This window comes from Acomys minous, assembly GCF_964271855.1.
Source record: "Acomys minous genome assembly, chromosome: 15".
Taxonomy (NCBI): Eukaryota; Metazoa; Chordata; class Mammalia; order Rodentia; family Muridae; genus Acomys; species Acomys minous.
The window spans coordinates 80,889,048-80,915,218 of NC_140497.1; the positions used below are offsets into that span (position 1 = coordinate 80,889,048).

Below are 26,171 nucleotides of genomic sequence, written 5' to 3' on the forward strand. Positions count from 1 at the left end.
TATAACAAATGCTTGGCCAGTGATGTCTATCACGGTGGCTTCAAACAAGCTGTCAATAGGGAGTTGAGCAGGGCAAGCGTGCCGCGCATGTCTGCAGTGCACTGTGGCTTGCAGCATTCCTGTCTGTCAGAAGCTGACAGGAAGCACAATAATTTTCTGCTTATGCAATAGGGCAAGAGCAGTGGTGACGCTATGGGAACAACGAACGGGCACTCTCAGTGTCTCTGGACCCTCGCAGACACCAACATCCAGAGATGCTCAAGGTCTTCCCTACCACACAATGGTGACACATTTGCATGTCATCAACACAAAGCTTCAAACCCGAAATCACCTTTATCTATAGCACCTAACACTGCGTAAATGCCATATAAACAGTTGTACTAATTAAGGAACAGTGAGAATAGTGAAGTCGCAGATGACAGATACAATGCAGTATTTTTCCAGAACACTCCTTAGGTCCACAGATGTAGAATGCAGGCATGCTGAGAAGAACAATGTGAGAAGGAAAGATGGAAGCTTTCAACGCTTCTCAATCATGCAGCCAAAACCACAAATGGCTTTAAAAGGCCCGTGTGTCTTCAGGTAAGAAGATACCAAACAAGTTAAACATTACTCGTTCATAGACTCAGGGACTCACAACTAGTATATTATTTTTGGTGAAACTTACATAAACTGACCCCAGTAAAAAGGTGTTTCTCTCAATGACTACTGAATAGTTTACTTAACAGAGAAATGATACTAGCAACAGACAAAATGTTAAAAATCAAGTAATTTCAATTACACTAGAAGTGTACTACCACGAATCTAAAATCAGGAGAGATTTCATACCCTTCAAGTTTTTAGGACACCCTACACTTTTGCGTATTGTATAGATTGGATATAGGATAAATGTACCAGAAAAGGCCAAAAAAAAATGAGGAGAAAAGTTATATAATATTTTCACATATAATTCAGTCTAATTTGTGTCATATGGTGGGCAGACTTACTAGCTGACTTTTTTCTTTGGTCAACTCACCAGTGTCAGGTTTCTCTTCAGTATTTATTTCCATAACTACGAATTTCTCACAAACTGCAAAGGTTGGCAAAGTAGAAGAGATGAACTGGCCAAACCTTTAAATGGAGAAGAGAATAAAAAGTTCTCAGTTTTCTTTTCCAGAAATCACAAAATACAAAGAAATGAGAAAACAAACACACACACATTTCTGTTTGGTTTCTGCGGCACTTGAGGTAACTGTATTCAGTTTCCTTCCTCTTGGCCCGCACACCTAATGACATCATACAATGATGTCTCTAAAGTCCAGGGAGAATCCAGGTTTTCAGAAGCATGGACTCTTTAGCGCGCTAACCTGCGTGGCCTAAGCTGAACAGCATGACTGATGAAGTTAAAACGCTTTGGCAGTTATCTGTGTGAATGCACAGTGAGGCCTAATGATGGAGGACTCGGGTTTTAGAAACGACGCTAGGACATGCACGCACGCACGCACGCACGCACGCACGCACTCACTCACGCATGCACGCACGCACACACGCACGCACGCAGACTGACTTTTCTTAACCATGTGACGTGAGATAAGTAGCAGAAGTTCTCTAGGACCTTGTTTCTTTGTTATACAGAAAAAATTGAAAAGTTAAAAAGATGGTGATAATTTCATCTGTGATCATACGGCAGGATGGATTCTAAATAAACAATGGTAATAACAGTCACTGGGCCAGGCGGTGGTGCGAACGCCTTTAATCCCAACACTTGGGAGGCAGGCAGATCGCTGAGTTTGAGGCCAGCCTGGTCTACAGAGTGAATTCCAGGACAGCCAAAGCTGTACAGAGAAACCCTGTCTGGAAAAGTAAAACAAAACAAACAAACAAAACCCAAAAATGTTATAAGGTTAAAAAAGTAAAACAGCTTTCTGCAGGGACTCCAGGAAAAAAAAGGAAAGGCTCCACACTTCCTTTGTGTTAAAAAAAGAAAAAGAAAAATTATCACCCATAGTATGCATGTGCACAAGAGAGGTATATGACTTCGGTATAAGTGTGTGTGTGTGTGTGTGTGTGTGTGTGTAGGCCCGAGAACCATACTGGCTTGTTCTTTTGAGGCAGGGTCTCTACTGGAACTCAGGACTCCTGTCTGTAAGCTGGGCTGATAGCCAGTAAGGCCCAGTGAGCCTTCTGTGTCTCTGCCCACATAGATGGGGTTAAGGCACACCTGGCTTGCTCTGTGGGTGCTCACTTAGGTCCTCATAGTTGCAAAGCAAGTGCTCTTACCCACTGAGCCATCTCTCTTCAGTTAGTCTAAACCCCGTTTCTTACTTGAACAACATAATACTCCACTTTACATGAGACATTTAAGTATTCAACAATAAAGTACCATCTGGTTTTGAGTGCCAGGGAGCAAAGAGGAAAGCGGGAGCCAGTTTGCATGTGTGTGGCACACACCCTTGAGGATTAACAGGCCTGTAGGAGTAAGGATGCAGACTGACAACTCCTATCCTGAAACCTTGTATCTAGGTTACCGCAATCTTCCCATGCCTTACTTGTATGCTGCTGACATCGCAGCTGGCATCCAGCACAGGGACCACAGGGCCCAATTCCATTCCCCTCCACTGGCTCAGTCAACCAAGCGACAACCTACCTGAGCAGATCATTGCTGCTGGGAAAGCCCTGCAGCAGGAAGCTCAGCACGTTACTAATAGCAGCGATGGTCGGCTGGGACAAGGACATGTCTCGGAGAGTCAGGAGCAGCTTGGGGATGAGCTGGAATTCCCTCATTAGCTTGGCATTCTTGGAAGCCTCGCTGTAAGAGAAGGACGGTTTAACACGCTGTAAGGTGGCGCTCTCTCCTATAACAGCTGACTACCTGAGCACCGGCTAGTACCTGGACTCTGTGAGCAGCTCGATGAAGTGTTCAAACAGAGACAGATGAAGTTCATACGGTGCGTGAAGCCAGACCTGTAACAAAGTGTGAACAACAGCACGTTTAAGGTTGAACATGTGCCCGCTGTCAGTACAACAAGATCAAATACAGCACAGGGGACACACTTCGGTTGTATACCGTAATCAACGGGACCCAGCAGGAGAAAAGTCAATCACTATAAACAGACCCAACCTACAGAAAATGGACACAGCATGCGTTTAAAATCTATCATAAACGTTCTACATATTTAGGAACATCACGGAAAGATGATCATCATCAATGGCATTTTTTAAAGTGTGGAAAATGAAAATGACCAAGCAGAAGTGCATTCCATGCAAAAGCATCTTTCCAGAAACAAACAAAAAAAAAAATGGGGGTAGGGGGGAGGAAAACACCTCCTTTAGATGGGATTTCCTTGCCAGTAGCTCTCTGCTATGTGACCTTTAAAGAGAAGTGACCCCAGTGCAGGACAGGTCCACAGTTACAAAGACTGTGTCATCAAGCAGCAGAGGAGGCTCAGCCTGAGAGCCCAGGCTGCTCTTCAGAGGGGATGACTTCAGTCCCCAGCACCCAATCACATGTGACAACTGCCCAGAACTCCAGCACTAGGGATCCGAAAAGCATATTCTAGCCTCCTTGGGTACTACACACAGACACCAAGACACTTTTTAAAAAATTCTAAAGAGATAAAGAGTTGTAAATACCATATGTGCAGGCAAATATAAAGATTTTTAAGTTGCATTTAAAAATAATTGATCATTTAAAGCAAAAAATAATACAAACTATTTTGAGATTATAACAAAATGTGTAAAATCAACACAAGAATGGGAAAGAAGAAATAGACAAAGTATAATATTCTTCAAAGATAAACTACGTTACCTTAGATTCTAGAAAAATAAAGAAAATGTTTGTATGCTGTTATTTAACTTATATTTGTAAAATGGCTATTTCTAAAAGGGAGAAGAATTATTTATAACTCTGTGGCTTGGTAATAAAAGATGTTCCAGGAGGCCACAGAGTATATAGGTATTGTGAAATGGAGCCAAAATTTGGTATTCAGCTAAATTTGTATATTAAATGTTAATCACCAAATTGAAACCAAAGGAAATTCCCAGGAAAAACAGTCAGGCAGGCTTAGGTTGTTTTAATTTTTGTCATCCTACTACATGCAGCCTTTTTAACTTTGAGCTTTCACAAATATTTACTTATTTATTTCTTTGTTTTTTCTCTTCTAGTGGACTAGTGGCCTGGAGACATGGGCTGTGTGTTTTATTTTTGTTTCTGTATCTTTTGCAAGTAATGTAGTGCTTGGCTCAATGAAAGGAGGGTCAGGGCATACACCTTTAATCCCAGAAATCGGGAGGCAGAGGCGGGCAGATCTCCGTGACTCCGAAGCCACCCTGGTCTACATAGTAATTTCCAGGCCAGATGGGGGTTATACAGTGAGACCCTGTCTCAAATAATGATGATGGTGATGATGATGATGACCATCATCACCTTCATTGAAGACATCTGAAAAGTAGGAGCTTTGAAAACGAAGAAATGTATACGTTATCGTGTAGAAAAGGGGAGAGCGCTACAAATTCTTGAAGACATTATATAATTATGCCCTTACAAAGGAATGCGATCTCCCAGGTGGACAGCAAAACAGGAAGAAAGACAGAAGTTACAGTTATCCCAGTATGTAAGTGGAACGGTGATAAAGCCTCATTAGGATGCAGTGGAGGCAGAAAGTGCAGAAAGCGAGAGTGAGGTCTGCAGGGTTTCACACCGGACTGCTATTAGACAGGAGGAAGGAGGAAGCTGATCTCATAATTTCAATCCTGCTGAACAGTGGTGCTATTAGCAGAAGCAGAGCAGTGAGAAGGAAGTGCTAACTCAGGCATGGCTGTCGAGTTCAGCTAAGGCATCGCTAGGGTACACCAACAGAAACACTGAGCGAGAAGTCAGAAGTCTTGAATTGAGATGCTGAGGTTAAGGACAGATGTTGGCAGGTCAACGTGGACTCAGGCCTGGGGCTGCGGGTTAGTGGGAGCCCAGGGAAGATAAAAGGACAAAAGAGAGCAAGGAGATGCAAGTTCTTACATGAAAACGTCATGGAGGCGGAACCATATTAAGAGCAGTGAGGTGGGTAAAAGGACCAAGGTGCTGATGCCTGCGAACTGGCAAAAGATGTTGGCGCTGTACGAGGAGAGCAATTCCACGTGCTGGGTGTGGGAAATGCTAAGCACTGGGCACAGATGCAAGGAAGCTGTGAATAAGCTCTACAAACACATTTAGTTAAAGTAGTGTGAGCCCACTGTTTGCTGGATGAAACACTGTAGGAATCATGATAAAGAAGAGTTGGGACTTAGTGTCACCTTTGCCTGCCATCAGGAGGTCCTGGGACCGCCCTGGGTGGTACAGACACAGGCTCTGCCTTCCTGATGCCCAGAGACCCTGCTATTCCCAAGGAATGTGTCAGGAACACTTAGTACACAGTCACTAAAAGATTATGCAGTGTAAAGAGAGGCTTGATGAGCAAAGGCCGTGAGCATGTGGTGTGCCGAAAGAAGGGCAGAGAGGGCTGGAGAGATGGCTCAGAGGTTAAGAGCACCGACTGCTCTTCCAAAGGTCCTGAGTTCAATTCCCAGCAACCACATGGTGGCTCACAACCATCTATAATGTGATCTGGTGTCCTCTTCTGGCCTGCAGGTGTACATGCAGGCAACACTGTATACATGATAAATAAATAAATCTTAAAGAAAAAAAAAAGAGAGAGAGAATGGCAGAGAATGCTAAGGGTAGTAAGACAGAAGAAACAAAAATTCTGTTTTTTTGTTTTTCCAGACAGGGTTTTGTTTGTGTAGTATGGCTGTCTTGGACACCCTTTGTAGACCAGGCTGGCCTTGAACTCAGATCTACTTGCCTCTGCCTCCCGAGGGTTGGGATTAAAGGTGTGCACCACCACCACCACCTGGCTGAAACCTTGTTACTACACAGCTGCTGATAACCCAAATGGCATGTCTAGATTCTATTTATCGTGGAAATGTTTCTATCCTAACTCTTTAATGGAACGCCTCCCTCTTGCCATGCCTGGCCACTGGAGATGGGCAGCTCAGCATATGAATTATGCATTTAATTGCTGTACCATTTGCAGAGCAGGGTACATTTGGAGGAAAGAAAACATAACTCTTCTTCTGTTTTACTAAAAGGCACTGGTACGGTCAGCATGAAATTAAGCCCTGTCATAGTGAGGAAACAGGGACGTATCCATCAACTTTACATCTCCAGCTAGTGTGTATACTTACTTCAAAATCACAAAGCAGGTCCTGGAAAGCAGTGGAGTTGGGAATAATGGATGTCTCGTGGCCGCTGTCCACCGTCCCCACCAAGGAGAACGTGAGGTGGAGGATGTGGCTGTTGAGAAGGGAGCGCTTCTTCTTAAGCAGCATCGCCAGCAACTGGAGGAGAGAAACAGAGCAGGCGTCTTGACAGACCGTGCGCACCTCACAGTGAGCCCCGGCCAGAGTCAATGGGTTAATTCTTTGATAAGTTCTTGATCATGGCATTACGGCAGGTGGGTGAAATGAACTACTGGGGATGTGCTATGTTCAGTGTAGAGTGGTTTCCCATCATTTGAGTCAATAAGGGATCTAAAGATGAAGGGGTGTGAAGTGTTAGGGAGTCACACCCAAAAAAAAAAAAAAGGTGAGAATTTAGTTATATCGTCAATCGAGTCTCATCAGGCAGGGGCTAATATGATCCAATTTCACTTCCTTGTCTCCTACATAAAGAGAAAGAATGTCTGAGCAAGCAAACTGAGCTGAAATATGGTTGGCTCCTTTGTCCATAGGTTTTAAATGTACAGATTGAGTCCAAAGAAGACCAAAAAGAGATCTTATTTAGGAACTCTGTCCAGACATTGCCTGTATTAGCCCCTAACCACCACACTATCTAATAGCTGTAGGCACAGCATGCACGCCAGGAGTGAACTACATCTCCGAGCTGATCTCAGCCTGGAGCAGGTGTGCGAGAGCAGCATAATCTTATGAGGTGCACATGGAGAGCTAACCGAGGTCCCGGAATTGGTCCTTAGGACGTGAGGGTCCAGTGCATGAGATGGTCAAAGCTGGCTGAAACAATTCAGTCTGCAGAACACGTGAGACCGAGGGAAGCGGGGGGGGGGGGGGGGGCCCAGACACGACAACTTAAGAAACCAAAACCAAAATTAGAGCCGAGTGTGGTGGTGCACGCCTTTAATCCCAACACTCAGGAGGCAGAGGCAGGTGGATCGTTTTGAGTTCGAGGCCAGCCTGGTCTACAAAGTGAGTCTAGGACAGCCAAGACAACACAGAGAAACCGTCTCAAAAAACAAAACAAAACAAAACAAAAAAAACCCAACAACCCACATTTCTCACGTGATGTATTTTTTTGTTTGTGTGTGTTTTTAATACAAGCTGATGGCTTTTAACTCCCAACAACCCACATTTCTCACGTGATGTATTTTTTTGTTTGTGTGTGTTTTTAATACAAGCTGATGGCTTTTAACTTTACTTGGACAATATAACTCATGCAGAGTTTTAAAAAAAATAAGAATAATGAAAATTCGATTATTTGGTATAAAGTAAAGTGAAAGCAAAGCCTTACGGATACGAACCTGGTAACCCTTGATTCTTTCCATTTCCTTACTGGCTAGCGGGTTACTCTTAACCACACACACCAGGGCCTTGACTGCAGCATATAACCCTTCCACATCGGAGGCCATGGCCACCAGGCCTAGGATGGCTGCAGCTCCTCCAATGTACTGCAAAGTAGTGGCAACAGGCTTAGGGACAAACGTTCTTACTCCTGATTAAAAAGAGAGCGAAAAATAAATAAAATAAATTAACCACGTGAGCAAGAATTGAGCAAGCCGTGTCAAGCAGTTTGCTTGTACTCAAACATTCCATTCCTTTAAAAAAAAAAAAAAAAAGCAAAGGAAGAGTTTGGGAGAAGGCAATTAAGTGTTAATTTACAAATTCCCAGAAACGTGTGAGAAGAGAATAGCGAATGTATCTAGAGTAAGCATCGGCTATACAGTACATGGAGCTGGGCAAGAGACTGGCAGATGCACAGAGCTCACAGGAGTGTTAGCGGACCTAAGTCAGAGTGCCTACTAGCTTCTGCTGGGAACATACTTGGGGACACTTGAATGGAGTTCAGGCATGGTGCTTCTGCATTTGAAGCATTTATTAATGCTCTGGGCGAATGTTACTTGCCTGCTCTTCAGGACAGAGTTGTTAAAAATATAGAAGTAGAGGCTGGAGACATGGCTCAGCCATTAAGGGTGCAGTCTATGCTTCCAGAGGACGTGAGTCCAATGCTCAGCACTCATATTAGGTGGCTCACAAACTCCTATATATAGCACCAGTTCCAGGGGATGTAATGTGACCAGTCTCTGAGGGTACCTGCGCATATGTGCACCTTACCTCCCGCATATACACATGATTAAAAATTTAAAAATTAAAATAAAAGTAGTTGGGAACTATAATTCCTATTTCTAAGAAGGATAGAAGAAGACCACTTGAGGCCAGGGGCTTGAGATTAGCCACACCATAAAAGACAGACAGAATCATTATTGTATAATTAGGCAAAGTTGTGCATGCGCGCACTCCCACAAACACACACACACACACACACACTTCAAATGATATGATGTCATATGGGGTGACAATACAGCCCCCACAAACTAACAAACACCCACCTACTACCAGGCATGGGACACTTTTCAAGTTCTTGGTCGGGGGAGTCCACAACACTCCCAAAACCAAGAGCCTATTGCTACAGCCCTTGGTTGCCTCCCTATTGCTACAAACACCTCACACTTTAGATACAGGACTTGAGGATTTAATCTGGAACTGATTTAGACGCCTCCTTCCCTGAGGACTAGTTTTCATAGTCCTAGAAGGTCATATGCAAGCTGCTAAGGGAGGAAAGCCATCAAGAGTCCTAGCCAGGGGCTGGAGAGATGGCTCAGCAGTTAAGAGCACTGACTGGTCTTCCAAAGGACCCGGGTTCAGTTCCCAGCACCCACATGGTAGCTCACGACTGTCTGAAACTCCAAGAGCTGACACCCTCACACAGACATACATGCAGGCAAAACACCAATGCACATACAATAAAAAATAAATAAATCATTAAAAAAAAGAAAGAGTCCTAGCCAGGTATGGCACCTAAGTTCCATCCCAAGCTATCCCTAAAGGTGCAATAGTGGCACTTGTATCTTGTAGTAACCAACAGCTGCCTAATTGGATTCAAGGTCCACTAAACAGAAGGGAAATCATGCCTGGTCCTGCAGGCCTAGCCATTTACATGTGCCTGATAAGGCTGTGAATGGGAGGAGGGGCCTCCTAAAGTTCTTAATTTCATTCTGAATATTTATCTTTATACACACAGATAATAGTAGATCTCACTCCTCATCAAGGCTTATTTCTGCAGCAGCAGGAAACCATTATGGAAAGCCATGACTGGTCAAAATGAAGATCAACTGATCCTGCAGTACCCAGCCCCACGCGCCTCATCTCTCAGGGAACGTAGTGGAAGAGGGGGTGGAAGAATGTAAGACCCAGTAGAGCAGTGCAGCTGCTGTGGAATTTTGTCTCTTAGAAGTGACAGGGAGGCTACGATCATGAAATCTCAACCACACGATGGCCTAAAGCCCCGAGCAATCCCAACCAAAGTTGACATGCTAATGTAGACGGAGGAAAAATCTCATGAGGCCCCACCCCTTGACGAAGAGCGACAGGCAATTAACAACTGCCCAGAGAGGGGGAATCAGTCTCTACCACGGATGCTATTGGCTTTCCAATACCAAGTGGTCAGCTTTAAAAACATACGCAGGCAGGCAGCTGAACGGACTCAGCAGGTTATATTCGTAAGTTGGTTCATTTGCATGAATATGTAGCAACAGTGGTTAATAGAGAATAGGTGTGAATTTGGGAAGCAAGGAGGGGAATGTTGCTAAGACTTGAAAGAGGTAGGAGGGAGGAAAAAAATGATATAATTATATTTTAATTAAATTAGAAAACAATATAAATATACCCACATAGTGATATGAATTTAATGTTTACAGGCTTTGCAGCATTTATAACATGTTAATACATGTGAACACTGGACTTTGAAAAGGTTTCTAAGGCTGTCAGGGTAAGTGTTACTGCACAGGGAGTTTAAATGCTTGGCCTGAGTCATTAAGACTGAGAGCAGAGACTGGAATTTGGTCTACGGATGCTCTATTCATCGCTGTCCACCACACCACAGTGTGCTGGAGCTCTGGTGAGAATGTAAATCACTGCTCCCTAAAGTGGTACTCCCCGAGAATCTGTTGAATCAGAAAAGGACTGCTACTACGTGCTTTGTCAAACAGGAGACTATTTTAATAATGCAGTATTATCTTTAAAGAAAAGCAGACACAGGATATGACAATCACGGGTCACTAAAAACTGCACAAACTGATACAACACAGACGCTGGACCAGCAAAACTGTGTGGTCATCTAAGAAGGAGGGAACAGGGATAAGGGGGAAGAGGAAGGGAGAGTGAGGCCGGGAAGAGATCCGGGAGGGGGTTACAATCGGGGTGTAATGTGAAAAAATTATAAATAAAAATAATAACAACAATTGAGATGTAATATGAATAAATTAATAAAATATACGTAATAATAATAATAATAATAATAATAATAATAATAATAATAATAAATAAAGCAGCAATCAGTACCACACACTTTAGGCATTGCTCTGAAGGCCAGGAGGCCCGGCTGGACTGTGTCTTAGATCCCGCCTAAGCACAATGCTCAACTGTTTAAAGGAGAGAAAGCACGGCGCTCTAGGGCCACAGCAACTCTGACACTCACTACAGCTGGACCCAGTGTCACCACTCGGAGCTCTTCCCTTAGCTCCTCCTGTTGCTTGAGGTGCTGGGGACTGCACCTAGGGCTTCTCGCACACGGGTACAGGCGCTATGGAGCTACAGCCCCAGTTCTTTTAGCTCATTTTTAAGTAGCAGAAAGACAGGAGCAAACCCACTACTGAGCTAACACACGTGTTTCTACATGCTGTTTGCAGTTAGTACAGAACTGCTCAGCCTCATGATTTTTAAAGTTGCCAGGAAGAACTTGGTGTCAATATGTAAACATGGCGGGAACACTCCAGGTCAAGTGCTTCAAAATATAAACTTAAAACATCCCTCTCCCCTGCCCCTTATATGAATATGAAGGAAAGAAATACAAATTTGAAAGTAAACGCAGAGTTTGAAACAACAAAGACAACTGAACTCACCCAAGTAGCCGATGAGCGCGGCCCCGATGGTGCGCGCTGGCCCATTGAGATGGCCTGCCGCGTTGTGGACCAGCTTCACGGGGGTGGCGTTCTCGTGGGAGGAAATGGCCAACTGGGGAACAGGAAGGAAAAGGATGTGATCACAGAAGAATGCCCTGACATTCTGTCATCACTTTTTGTTTTTCTTTTTCTGAGACAGGCTTCCTCTGTGTAGCTCTGGCTGTCCTGGGCTTGCTCTGTAGACCAGGCTGGCCTCGAACTCCGCCTGCCTCTGCCTCTCTCTGTGCTGAGATTAAAGGCCTGTGCCACCACAGCTGGCTTGATGTCGCTTTTATGACAGGTAACAAGTCCTTTCTGTTTCCTACTTAGCAGACCACGTAAGGTATGAATATTCTTTAGAAAAAAAAAATTTTTTTTTAAATCAGACAATCACTTCCAAAGTGTGAAATTTCATGAAAGTAACTTAAAACGCAGTCTACGGAGAAAAAGGCGGCAGAGGTGTTGGCACAGGGCTCTGAGAGTCTTCCTGAGTGAACCTCCTTGGCTTGGCGGCTGCCCATCACTCGGTGCCACACAGATGAATATTGCTGATGATTCTGTTTCACTCTAGGTCCAACCCGCTTCATCCGTATAGAATGTTCAAGATTGCAGATGAAACATGAAGGAAATACAAAGCACAGTAGGCTCCACTACCACAGAGCCAGAAGCAGGGATAAGCCTTCCTTTCCTTACATTTTAACAATGTCAGTTCAACAACCATGACATAGAAAATGCGTGTGGTGGCTAAAGTTTAGACTTTGCGCATCTGGGACATTCAGGCAGGGACGGGGACTGGCTGGCTACCCAAGGCCAACTAGGGCTACTTGTCTCAGAAAGTCCGAAGCTAAGCAGCCAACCAAATAGATTCCCAAACAAAATCCACACTTGTGTTCCTCATTGCTGTAAGGTTCAACTGCTTAATTAGCTTTTTGTGGAGCTGAGATCACACCCAGGGCCTTGGTGTGTGGCAGGTAAGTGTTCTAAGGCTGAGCCTCACACATGGCTGAAATATAACCTGTCAGCACGAACTAACTTTCCCAATTAAGCTAAGTATCTAAATATGTTTGGTCTAAATTAGGAGCAAAATAAACCAAATATAAATGATATCGAGGGTGGAAATATGAAAAAGACAAATAAGCTAAATACGGTCCCAGAATAGAACTAAGAAAATGCAACAGAAAGAGGTACTTGCAAATATAACTACTGAAAGTTAGCGTGAGAGATATGAAATTGTAGTTCAAGAGAGTCAACAAACCGAATTGGGACACAAGTTTTTCAAAAAAGCTAAGTGTATCACAGTTGAATTTGTATAGATCAAAAAATTTTTTAAGAATATGAAGGCACCCAGAGAGAAGTCCCTTCAAGCGTTCCAGCTTTACATAAAAAAACAGACAAAGCAACAAAGGTCCAAAATGTCAGCTTGACACAGCTGAGACTCATCAGAGAGAAAAGCCTCCAAGAAGGAATTGTGTAAACCCAATTAGCCTGTGTCTGTGTCTGTGGGGAACTGCCTCACTAAGTGATGCAGGTGGGGCTGGCCCACTGTGGGTGACACCATCCCTAGGCAAGCCATGGAGAGCTGTATATAAGCCAGCTAAGCACGAAGCTGTGAGGCAGCCAGCAAGCAGTTGTCCTCCACTGCCCCTTTCACTGATGGACTGAGATCCGTAAGATACAATAATTCTTTTCCTCCCTAAGTTGCTTTTGGTCAAAAAGTTGTGTCACAGCCACAGAATGAAACCAGAACAGGAAGTGACAACACATCAGGTACTTAAAGCGTATGCTCCTCATTGCAGAGTATTAGAGTTAGCACATTGGCCCTGAAGCGGGGAGACCACATCAGTCTCTATGGCTGTTGTACTAATTTACCATCAAGTTAACGATGACGTCACTGTATTATCTTAGTTCTGCAGGTGTGGCTTAAGACATGGTCCTGGAGCCTAACAGGAAGGTACTGGCAGGGTTGTGTTGCTTGTGGAAAGCCACCCATCTTCTTCCTACCTGTTTTTGTTGGCCTACGGCCCCCTTGTGTTCATCTTTATTGGTCTTTCCCTCTGAGAGACCCTTGTGGTTCAAACATGCCCATCCCCTACACTGCCCTCCCGGGGAGAATCGCCATGGTTCACTGCGAATGCACTCGGCTCACCTGCTTAGCGATCGCTTTGCTGTCCACCTTGTTATAGACTTTCCGAATTCTTGCCACTGTCAGTGCGGACACGGAGAGCGCATAGAGGCCAAAGGACAGCTTTTCCTCTGCAACTAGCGATACAGGAGATGGGACCACACCTTCAGACTTTGCATCTTTACCTTCAAAAGAAGAATGATACTTTCCATACTTGTTTTCTTCATCCTCAGAACAAAGTGTTTATTCTTACTGTCATTTTTTTTTTAAAGTGGAAAAGAGAGCCATATTTGAAAGCCATTTACTTCATTTTGAGCTCTTGTCTATTTCTTTGAGTATGGTACGGGAAAGAACTTGACAGTCATACACTGTACATTGTTTACTCTTAAGAGTATCTTCCCATAAAGCCTACTGTAAAGGAAACAAAAGAATGTTACCTAACAAAACACTTCCGTCTACACTGAAAGGAAGGAAAACACACAAGTGTCTACAGCTTAATGGGACTGGCTGCCCTCTTCCCAAGAGCTCTCAGCCACACCTCCCACGTCTGGGGACAACACAGCAGGGTGGCAAAGACCATCCATTTTGTAGTATCATTTTATTACTTAAAATCTATGTGGTAGACCCACTTGTCTGTCTGTCTCTAGACTGACAAAATGAATGTGACAGTGGGAGCGCTAACGCCCTATTTTGAGATAAACAAACATACATGAGGCGAGGCTGAGGATGTGAGCCCTTTAGACACACTAGCCGACTTAGGACATGGCAAGTTTTCAGTGTCTACTCTGATTACACGGTCTGTGAATCGATGCTGAGCGAACAGATGAGGCTCTCAGTCATCATCAGATGATTAGCATTTAGAATATATTTGTTGAGAAACTTCCTTGAGACCATGAGTGGAATGAGAAAAAGGAAAAGGCAGATGTGGCGCATCTGCCCAGCACAAGTAACTGCAGCCAACATCAGTTCTGTTGTATTTCTTTTGAAAGAAGGAATTTGAACTATTAGGAATAATAGCTTTACTCTTGAGACTCTGTGTTTATTGAGCCCACTTTGCTCCTTTAGTAATGTTTAAGTATTTTAAATTACTTCATGCAATAGATGTTGTAGAAGGAAGTGAGGATTGAGGCTGGCTTCTTACAGGGCACATACCCTCATCTTTAATCCAAGAAGAAAAGCTGGGAAATTAATTAGTGAACAGATAATGAATCAGAAAAGAACAGTGCGACTGTGGGGCAGAACATCATATATTATTTCATGTATCCATTTGCAATGCTGGGAATTGAACTTACGGTCGACACATACTAGGTAAGTTCTCTAACCCTGAGCTATATCCTCAACCTGCAGAAAATCATTTTCAACAGGAGTCATCAATAAAATTGCCCTGAAGAAAATGAATGGAAAAGTTCTTTCCCAGGCAAAGATATTCGCAGCCCTACAAACACACGCGTCTATGTTTCAGGACTTAAGCCTTGGAGAGCTTTGAGAACGGCTGATAAGTTAACTCACATGGCATGCAGACAGCCTGAAAACTCCCAACATAATTTGGTCCAAGTTCATAAATAGTAGTAACACTGGAAGGAGGTAAAACTTCTTCTAGAAAGTGAGTGGGTCCCAGGCGCCAAACCAGAGAAGCGATCTGGCGTTGTGCAGGTGGGGTACCAATGTAGGCGTAGACTGTGCTCAGCACTGGGGGGTTTGCAGAGCCTGAGCCCCCAGGGGTGCTGTGGACATAATGCAGCTGCAGAGAAGACACAAGTGTGAGGCGTGAAAACCTTTAAACCAGGAATAACTATCTTATATATTTTCATCATTTCAAGGCCACATGACTTTACAGATATTCAAAACCAGTTGAGAAACACAAGGCCAAAATTCTAGCATCTGTAACTGGGCACTCAATGTGGTAGCGTGAAATCTGCTTATCAAATTCTGACAAAGTAAACTGTATCAAGAAATGGCAACAATTAAATATAGGGATACTGTCAGTCACTTCCTGTGGTCTACTTATCAAAATAATGATGCTTCTCTGAAAATGCAGTGCTCACGGTTCTATGATAAACCACTTTTGATGTAAGTATACTAATTACTGATTAAAGGTATCTTAATCATTAGAAAAGTAAAAATCTCTAATTTATATGCACATACATTATCTCTAAAAGATAGGCATGGTTCATTGACATACTTGGAGTTGGAAATGCTTCTATTTACTGATGTGACACCTTAATTATCAATAAACCCATTTTAAATAAATACGTATTTGGGGAGGGTAGGGTACGAGATGAGGGACTGAGCTGCTGCGTGTAAAGGCGGCCTTGTCACAGGTGACCGACATTCCCATTCATTTGTGTCTTCATAACATCAGCCAACTTCAGATCACACATTATTCTAGACAAAGAATGGTCTTAGCGCTGTTGCAACCATGCCAGTGAAGACCTGCATGTACACACTGTCCCCTGACCACTCAGTCTGTCTGTCTGTCTGTCTGTCTGTCTGTCTGTGTGTATGAATGTATGTATGTATGTATGTATGTATGTATGTATGTATGTATATGTATATGTATAATGATGATGTGTAACCCTCAGTCCTAAAAGCTGACATTTCTAGTCTCAATAATGTTAACAAGAAAAAACCTTCTAGAGAAATCTAGAAACTCACTGCAAATGATTCATGTACACAAGAAATCAGCGGATGCTGCACTGGGATGGCTTAGCATTTACCTTAGCATAGAATGTCACAATAGAACGTCATTCCCGTCAGGGAAAAAAATACATCCAAAGAAGCTGCTGTTTTCACACACACACACACACACACACACACACACACACACACACACACACAAAAATTAGTTTTTTTTTCAATTAATTAATATTAAGATGGACATGGTCCCACACAAGCTAAGTAACTTTAACCTCACTGAATTCTGTATAGCCTGGTCCAAAGTGCTGAGGTCCAAGTGCTTCAGACAGAACCTTCCCGACTTTGGAAGACCTGTGCCAACTTTACCTTTCAGAAATTCAAAATATTTTGCGATTTGAAGTGTGTGTGTTGTGTGTGTGTATGTGTGTATGTGTGTGTGTGTGTGTGTGTGTGTGTGTGTGTGTGTGTGTGTGTGTGTGTATGAATGATGTCAACTCCCAGAAGGCTTTAGAAGTCGGTGTTTTGAACTTTAGGTTTAAGGATATCCGACTGCAACAATATCATCTTCTCTAAGAGAAGTGACTCTTTAGCACTCCGTCTCTGCTGCTCCTCAACACTAGGCTATGGCTTTCCCGAGGAACGCTCACATTCCCACTCCTTCAGCAAAGAAGGCTGGGATGTAGCTCATCAAGTAAAGGGCCTGTTGCACCAGGGCCTCAACCTGTGTTCTCAGCACTGCGGCCAGAATCAGGAGAGATGGGGGCAGAAGGATGTCTGGATCTGGAGCCAACTTAGTACAGTCATTCAGGGAGTCTAAGTTTAGAGAAGAACCCTGTTTCAGAAAATGAAGTGGTGAACAACAGAGGAAGACACCCCAATGTCAACCTCTGGTCTCCACATATGTGTGCGTGCACGCGCGCACACACACACACTCAAAACTCCCCACCTCCCCAGCTGAGAACTGCTGGTGTGGGTGGACTACTTACCTTCACAGTGCTGACGAGCTGCCCATCGATATAGAGGGTGGCGGTGCTGTTCTTCAGCATGCCTTTGCTCATCAGCAGGACCAGATGATGCCACTGCCCTTCCACTATCAGCTCTCCACACCGGAAGCGGGCACAGCACGGCAGGATCTCATAGAAAGAGGATTCTTCACTGAAGTCATCAACTAGACAAAGCAGAGGGAAGACGTAGAGCGCTTGCCCACAGGGTCCCTGTTCCAGGACCACGCCTATCTCCACCAGCAGGTTTTCATTGTCCGTCCCTGCTCGTCCCACAGCCTGCTGCTGGTCTGTGATCATCCTGCCTGGAACCTCAGAGCAGCAGCTGCGGGGAGAGGTGCTGCGTGGCACCATGTTAAAGTACCTGCTGCTCCAAGCTCTTGCTTCCCAGGAGGACCCTGTCCTATAGCCAACACCTCGGCCAGCACTGCCTACTCTGTCCTCTACCTGTCCTGACTTACCGAGCACCAGGCAGACTGTGCTAAGAAACAGTAGGGTTACTCATATGTAAACAGTCAGACCATAGGACAGTGAGAACCTTCTTTTCTTTGTCCTATACTGCTTAATTCTGAGATTGTAATTTAATCACAACATTACTCCCCTTTCTTTCTCTAAACACCCCCATACCAACTCTCCCCAGGTCCCTCCCATCTCCATACTTAACAAACTGTTAAGGAAAAGAAACAATGGGGTTATATTAATTTTATGTTCATCTAATTGAAAATTTATGTAGTCTTATTTTGATTGTTGCTATTGGTGGTGCTGGGAGTCAAACCAGAGCCTCACACAAATCAGCATGTGTTCTTCCCTGGAGCTAAAACAGCCCCACAACAGTAAGAGGCCGATGCTGAAAACACACTTTAAAGGAGCAAGAAGGAGCTAATGTGATGCATAGCCACACAACTTAAAGCGGCTACGAAAGAACACACAAGTAAAGGCATCTGAAAAAAAAGATATGATTATATGAAAGAAATACGAATATAATGCTAATTTTTACTTTGGACTACCAAGATAGCTACTGTATGGTAAATACCAGGCTATATTTTAGAATGAGAATTTCTTGAAGAGTTAAGATGCTACAAACGCCAAATCCCCTGGGTGATGTACACTGCAGCAGAGTGACATAGAACTTGGAGTTAGATGTCCTCAGGGGTCACAGTTACAGACTGAGGGGTGTGAAGAATGTCACTGAGAGTAGAGGGCTAGCATGTAAGATGCCAAGGCCCTGATGCCCCCCTACACACACACACACACACACACACACACACACACACACACACACACACACACACCAGCACAGGCTAGAGGGCTCTTGGGTAAAGGCACTTACTGCTAAGTGTCATGATCTGAGTTTGATCCCAGAAGCCACATGGAACCAACTACTGCACCAACTTGTGCACATTTATATGGTGGTGCAGACAACCCTCCACGAAAAAAGGCACAGCAGAGAACCAAGCTTGTGCCTTCCCCTTCCTTACTAATTTAATAAACTGTAACTATCCTCTAGTACTGATGATGTCATTATTAAATCTCATGAGAGATGGGGCACAGCTCGTTTTCTATGCATAAAATCCTAGGAAAATATAGCAGTACACTCCAGTAATCAGAGCATCTGGAGGTAGAAACAGGAGAATCAGAAATCCCAAGGCCAGCCTGAGCTAACAGTGAGCCAGCCTGAGCTAACAGTGAGATTTCCATCTCAGAAACAAACCAACAGAAATAGTGTGAGACTTTCACTTTGGGGGAGGACAGGTGAGCATATGACAGTGCAAAGCACGGAGTTTAAGGTTTACACAAGGCTCTGGCTAGCTAATGAGCTGTGGGTTGTCAGCAATCAAGATAGGAAATACAGGGAGAGATGGGTTTTTATAATAAATGTTATATACAGACCCATACAGAATATTAAAAGTATTTAAAGGCGGATTCCACTATTCAAGGGGAAATGTAAGCACCATGCTTAGGGCACAATTTTAAAAAATGATTTCATGGTTCCTGGGGTAAAGTGGCCTTAAGCAAACAAACAAATGATGGTTTTTCTACTGCCCCAGGAGGAACAGATTGAATATAAAGACCACAGAACACTAATTTTGAAGGGAAGATGCAAGAGAAGGTGACCAAAGGGGATGCTGAGGAAGGGTGGGTAAACACTCAGTGACTGAAGTGGCCCCCCCACAATGGCAGGCCAGAAATGCCCTTAATGAGGAAGAAGCCAAATGCTGTCAGAGGACAAATAGGGTGTTCTCCAATGGAGGGCAGCACAAAAGTGAGAGCTGCTTGTATTTATCTGTTAACTGCTTAGGGCGTCAAACTCATGGAAGCCTTGCACTTACTTCAGAAACATCCTCAGCCCGATGATAAGAACTCTGGAACTAATACCCCGATACTCAGAGCTGAACAACCAGGAACAACGCTGAGAAACCTTATGATTAAATTTAAAAGCTGGCATGCATATCCCATGAACATTTATTATCAACCACATGTCAATCAATGGAATATTTTGGTTAAAATTAGAACAAAACTTAGATGACAAAAATTCTTTTGTATACAGTTTTTATATTTAGGACAAAGAAAACTGAGTAACCTGCAATTTGTGTTCACAAGCTTAGGGCGGTCTTCACGGACGCCGTGGATCTGAAGTTATACCACACATCAGGGGCAGTTACTGTATGATGGAGGGAGTTATAAAAAAGCATACAATGCCTTGGAGGTAAACGATGGGTGAGGTGACTGAGAGGTGGCTGTGTGCAGCACAGAGATGCACTTATGGTACCCAGGCGCACAATGAACACACAGAGGAAACCCACAGCTGATCATCGCTTCAGCAAAACAGACCAAACATGCAAGCTGCTTCCACAGCAGAATCCTGGACAATGGTAAGCGAGGTACAGTCCGCTCAGGCTCAGCTTTGTTGTTTTCTAAGTCACTTTTGAAAGTCTTTAAGTGGGGAAGTGTATGTGTGTGTGTGGGTGGGTGGCAGTTACGGCCAAAAGACACGCATACGTGTATGAAATCCTCAAAAAGTAAGTTTTATATAATATATATATGTATGTGTGTGCGCACGCACACACACACACACACACACACACACACACACACACACACACACACGAGGAAAGGTACCCTATTTTGCGGCATATAAGACAACCCCCAACTTTAACTTTTCCAATTAAAATATGGAGTTTGCAGACCGAGTCTGCTGCACAGGGTGTGCGCTGGCAGAGGATACAGTGAGTATATTCGAAACTCTGTATTTTAACTGGAAAAGTTAACGTCAGGAGTCAACTTATATGCTGGAAAATACAGTATCTTAAAATGTACTGGTAAATATGTGAGACTTCATATAGCCTGTTGTTTGCTATCCTAATGATCACTTTGAACTTAGAAATGAAAATAATTAAGATGAACTCTTCACCTACAGACTCCTAAGAGAGCAGAAAAAGACTGACACTGACCATAATTTTGGAGTAGCTCCTCCTTCGTGGAAACAATTAAGGACCGGTCTTTTGCAGACAGAACTACGGCAAGGCACACATAATGCTGTTCGGACGAATTCGCTCGCCGCACCAGAGTGAGGAGCCTGACGGGATGGTTATTTGGAGGGGAGCTGAAGTGCTCGATGCAGAACCAGCAGGAATAGCTTAGGCCAGAAGGAGGAGGGAAGAACCTCTCGCCTGCAGTCAAAGAGAAAACACCAGCGAGGGCGCACTCTGGCGCACATCTGCGTTTTTATTTTTATTTTTTTATTAATTTATTCTTGTTACATCTCAATGGTTATCCCATCCCTTGTATCCTCCCATTCCTCCCTCCCTCCCATTTTCCCCTTATTCCCCTCCTCTATGACTGTGACTGAGGGGGACCTCCTCCCCCTGTATATGCTCATAGGGTATCAAGTCTCTTCTTGGTAGCCTGCTATCCTTCCTCTGAGTGCCACCAGGCCTCCACATCCAGGGGACATGGTCAGATATGAGGCACCAGAGTTCGTGTGAAAGTCAGACCCCACTCTCCACTCAACTGTGGAGAATGTTCTGTCCATTGGCTAGATCTGGGTAGGGGTTTAAAGTTTACCGCCTGTCTTGTCGAGGCAACGACTGTACATACGCTGTTAGTGAAAATATCTACTGAAAAAAGGAATGACAATTACCAGAACCAATGCCACTGACCACGGCCCCATCGGTAAGACCTGTCGTGACAGCGTTGTTGGTAGGGGCGTTATGGGGAGCCACGCTGGGCAGAAACAGGCAGCTAGCAAAGAAAACACATCTGCGTTAGAGATCCATGCCGCCTTAACACAATGGAAATGTAAAATCTGCAAAACCGAAATAAATGGTTGAAGTACAAGTGTGTAACCATAATTGTATCTAGCGATTAGAGATTATCGAATGAGTCTGGGGCAAGCAAAGCCTTCCCCGCCTTTTAATAATGCGACAATGCCAAATGATGAACTTTAAAACTTCTAACGGTATCATTTAACCTTTAAATTATTTTAAAATTCTGGTTATATATGCATTTGTAAAACAAACATACAATCTTAATCTAAAAAAAAAAAAAACCACTGTAGTAATTTCATTATCACAGAAAAGCTCTGCAATGCTTCTTCAAAGTGCAGCACGGGGGATATTTGTACACACTCTGATCTAGCGGGCGTGGCAGACTTGGAGATTCACTAGGGAGCCTTTGCTGCTGCTTCTCTGACTGTCGCCGTCTCACGGGACTTAGGGTTTCTCACCTGATGCCAGGCATGACACTGAGTGCTCATACAGCTCATGACTCTACCCTAGACAAACTGGAGGCGAGATGGGAGGGCCCGATCAGAGGCTGACACCTGCCTTTGTCTGTTATCTACACCTCACACCTGAGCTTTCTGGAAGGAGCCAGATGAGACACTTGCTTTGTGCAGGAAGCTTCCTACTAGGATAGCACAATTCTGCCAGTCAGACAAGATACATGAATGAGCTGGACATGACCCTATAAAAACATCTTCATCCATATCATGCTTTAAAAAAAAAAACCTCAGCCATGGACCTTCAATTGGACCTCCATTATTATAGCAATACAGTTAATATAATAGATAATTCAAAAAGCTAAACATAGAAATCTTAAAACAGCATGCTCAAAGAACAATAATCATTTAAAAATACACAGCATAGTGTGTGTCACAGTGTATTTTAACCCAACGATTTAAATCCGAAGTATATCTGCAAATATCAAAATGAGGCTCAAGATAATAAAGCAAGGCCTGGCTACCTTGCGGTTTCCTTACCCATAGCCTTCAAGGGATGTGTCAAATTCAACAAAAGCTGGAGTAACAGATGAGCCATGAAGTCTGATGTCATGAGGGGTTGTCATAGAGACAAGACACTTGACCCTGGTCAAGGGCACAGTGCTTCCTTCTGCAGACTTCACCAGACTTTTGCTTATCCGGTAATGGTTATCTTCATGTGAGCTGAAAACGTTATCAGAGCCCAGACCTTCCAGAGAGGTGACCACACTGCCTGCGATCCAAAAAAAATAAATCTCTTAGAAAAATGTACTGAATTTTAAAATAACTTCACCAGACTGATTTATTTCTACATGCTAGAATTTTCTTTTTCAATACCGAGGACATTTGTGCAGTTGCAGCATTGCACGCTCCCTGTCAAACTCTACTAAGACACTCCCCTAGTTTTGGGTAATGGCGCCTGTGGGTCTCCTGTGACCCTGACAGACTAGTGAACATTCTGATCACTCCCTGGGTTACTTTCTTCCCTTTGCTCAGGGTGGCATCTCCTTGGAGGCTACCAAGCAAATCTGCCACAGCTGTCTAGGAGACTACATTTACCCTTGTCCTCCTTGCTCCACTGTTGAGTCGACTCTGTCTTTCTGTGCTCTCTCAAACTGTTGTGCTGGAAGAGTTGTTTTGTTCCTGTGTGATCCACAGAACACCTGCCTTCCAATGACAAGACAGTTCCCTTCCAATGGCAGGACACCTGTCTTCCGATCACAGGACACCTGCATCCAACCACAGGACACCTGCGTCCAATCACAGGACCACCAGACTCCAAAAGCCAATTGGGTTCCCTCCTTTCCCTCTCAGGCCTAATTTCATTTTTGTTGTGATTTCTAATTTCTTGCTCTCCAGATGCCCTGCAAACACCCTGCCTCATTTAAATAGTCCAATCAATACTCCCTGGTCAGGGCAGCAAAGGCCACTTGGGAAAAAAGAGAGAGTGGCTCCTCAGAGAAAAAGAGAGAAATAGGTAATCCTCCATGCCAGGTGCTAAGCTGCTAATATAATTCTTTTCTTTTTAACCCCCTTGCCCCCTCCGCCACACACACAAGGATTTCACTAACAAAGTAAACCAAGAGAAAGAATGTCAAAACTTAACTTACTTCTCATCTCTGGGTCGTAGCTCAGTGAACTCGGTTTGTGAACCCTATACTGTTTCAGCAGCTTTTTGTCCCAGGCACCACAATTCAAAGGGCTTGCCAAACGCAGAAACTCCCTGAAGAGGAGGAAGCAAAGTTACTCCTTGACTGAGACTATTCTAGAACAAAACACGCATCAAAGGGGTGGGGGCGGGGCACGATGATTGATAACAGAGTAGTTACCACACACAAAAAAGCTATTATGATGCAGTATGTGACGTGCACTTCATACTATAGTCACTGCACAGTGGTACTCTACTAAGCACTCAGGTGTGCTCCACCGCAGACATCACCATCCACCCAAACATCACTGAAATGTTTCAACTCTTCCTGTTTACTTTGCTTTCTACATTCATGAAATCCCCAAATCATGCTAACCCTACCTCCTTAAACTGTCCCCAATCTGCCCCTTCCTCTTCAGTCCCTGCCCTATCTTTGTATTCTAGAAACAGTCCTAGTCACCTCCCGTGACTCCTGCCTTGTCCCAACACAGTCTGCCCATTGGTAGCTTTCAAAACACAAACCTACGGATTGCCACCGCCTTGCTCAAGACTTCTGTGGCTGCTCACTCCTGGCACGTGGAAGCCCCAAGCCCCACACGTGACCTGCCAGCTACCCTCAGCTCCAGCGTCCCTGCACCCACTTTCACCCCATCCACACATGTGACTTGCTCTTCATTTCACAGGGCTGTGGCATTGCTTACCGCACCATCATGTCTGTCCGTCTCACTGCAAAGGGATTCCATTTCCCCTGGATTCAATCTGGTAGCTGCCTTCCATATCCTATGTCTAAACTGTCATTCCTCTACAGAGCCAATAAATTCTCCATCATTGCCAATAAATTCTCCATCATTGCTATTACAGAATTTACAATACAGTATTTTAATTTCCCAATTATTTGATAAAGCTTCGTATCTGGCCACTAATGTAAGGGTCCAAACAATAGCATGTAACACTAGGTACACGGGATCCCATACCTGTAACAGTTATAAAATAAGCTAAGTCTGTTTGTAGGCTCCAGAAAGAGTGTAACATGTTGCAAAGGGCTAGAGGTACAAGCACGTCCTCCTGGATGCATGCACACACAGAGCACGATTCCTTCAGAGCCTGTCATGTAAGGTGTCATGCCAGCTGATAGGGTGCTGTCACACACATGCTTAGCTCAAGTGTTTCTCTTAATCAGCTTAAGTTTGGGGTATGCATTAAAAGTCCCAAATCACATCTCAAACATGGTTTTGAAAAGCTTTTTAAAGTTTCAAAGTAACAGTACTTCGACAGTAGACAAAAATGATCACGGAGAGGAGTGGGGTCTCAGAACAAGAAGCCACGGGTGAACTTTAAAAAGCAGGAACGAGGCAAGGTATTACTAGAGATAACTGACTACATGATTAAAGAAAGCAGAAAAAAAAGAGTTTTAAAAAAGAATTATTTTAATTTTATGTGTATGGGTATTTTGCCTCCATATAAGGAGTTGCACCGCATGTGTGCTTGGTGCTCACAGAGGCCACAAGAGGATTTCAGATGCCGTAGACATGGAGTTGAGAGGGCTATAAATCCCCATATACATCCCGGGCATCAAAACTGGGCTCTGCTGTAACAGCAACCAGTGCTTTTAGCTGCTGAGCCATCTTACTAGATCTCCCCAAAAGTTTAAAAACCGATCAAGTTTCAGTTTTTAAAAGATTCTATTTATTTATTTTATGTATGTGAGTGCTCTATCTGTACAACAGAAGAGGGCAGTAGAGGGTACAGATGGTTGTGAGCCACCCTGCGGCTGCTGGGGACTGAACTCAAGACTTTTGGGAAAGTAGTGTTCTTAACCGCTGAGCCATCTCTCTAGCCCACAAGTTTCATCTGTTAAAACAGCATTTTTCTCTTGAATTAAAATTCTGGAGCTAGAGGTATAGCTCAGCAATAAGAGTGTTTGTCCACAGTTATGAAACCTGGGTTGATTGTCAGCACACATGCACGCACACACACAAAAGTGTACACACATGCATACACAAACACATATATACAGTTTTCAGTGATTCACAGACTTTAGTGTGTTTACACCATAGAATACTATTTAGCAATACATAGGAACAAATTAAGAATCTACTTTAAACTTGCATATATCTCAGGAGCAGTATAGTAAATAAAAGCTATCAAACTATTATTGCCGTATATTATATAGTATGTGTGCAAGCAAAACATCTTCAAGATGACAAAATTATGGAACTGGAGAGCAGAGCAGCTGTGTACACAGGTTGGGGATGGTAGGTGGTCAGGGAGTATGCAGGAAACAAAGGGGCAGCACAAGCAAAACACTCATGGTTTTCTGAACTGTGCGGTAGTGACATAAAATACACTTGGCACATACCTGCAACCCAGCACCCAGGAGGCTGACGTGAGGGATTGTGGGCCGTAGGCAATAAGCTACCTGAACTACCTAATAAAAGCCCATCTCCTAAGAATAAGGAAGTACCTAAAGATGCATCCCGAAAGGAAGAATAACTGTGTTATACACACGTAGCACATGATATGTTCCCTGTTGATACTGTAGTAAACTGACAGAAGATGGGACCACAGGTGAGGGAGAAAACGAACCTCAGTCTTTGCAAGTACTGTGCAAATAGAATTACTTTAAAATAAGAGTTTAAAGGATATATATAATGTATTATATATAAAACCTTAGGCATACACACACATGCTCACTTTACAAAGTCTTTTTTAAGATTTCATTTTACTTTTAGCTATGAGCAAACGTGTATGTGTCTCTGTG

General features: G+C 43.7%; 1 protein-coding gene across 8 annotated transcripts in view; it reads right to left on the reverse strand.

Annotated features, from left to right (window-relative positions):
* WDFY3 (WD repeat and FYVE domain containing 3) overlaps window positions 1–26,171 on the reverse strand; it is a 237,044-nt gene that overhangs the window by 74,289 nt on the left and 136,584 nt on the right. For all 8 annotated transcript variants that reach the window (XM_084759373.1, XM_084759375.1, XM_084759376.1 and 5 more), the window contains 13 exons: window positions 23,373–23,485; window positions 22,264–22,495; window positions 21,145–21,245; window positions 20,456–20,674; window positions 16,989–17,170; window positions 14,875–15,106; window positions 13,390–13,550; window positions 11,205–11,316; window positions 7,548–7,738; window positions 6,199–6,351; window positions 2,870–2,943; window positions 2,627–2,788; window positions 1,016–1,110 (listed from right to left, as the gene is read on the reverse strand). In XM_084759373.1, the coding sequence (XP_084615499.1) occupies window positions 1,016–1,110; window positions 2,627–2,788; window positions 2,870–2,943; window positions 6,199–6,351; window positions 7,548–7,738; window positions 11,205–11,316; window positions 13,390–13,550; window positions 14,875–15,106; window positions 16,989–17,170; window positions 20,456–20,674; window positions 21,145–21,245; window positions 22,264–22,495; window positions 23,373–23,485 (2,027 nt within the window). The remainder of the gene's footprint in view (window positions 1–1,015; window positions 1,111–2,626; window positions 2,789–2,869; window positions 2,944–6,198; window positions 6,352–7,547; window positions 7,739–11,204; window positions 11,317–13,389; window positions 13,551–14,874; window positions 15,107–16,988; window positions 17,171–20,455; window positions 20,675–21,144; window positions 21,246–22,263; window positions 22,496–23,372; window positions 23,486–26,171) is intronic.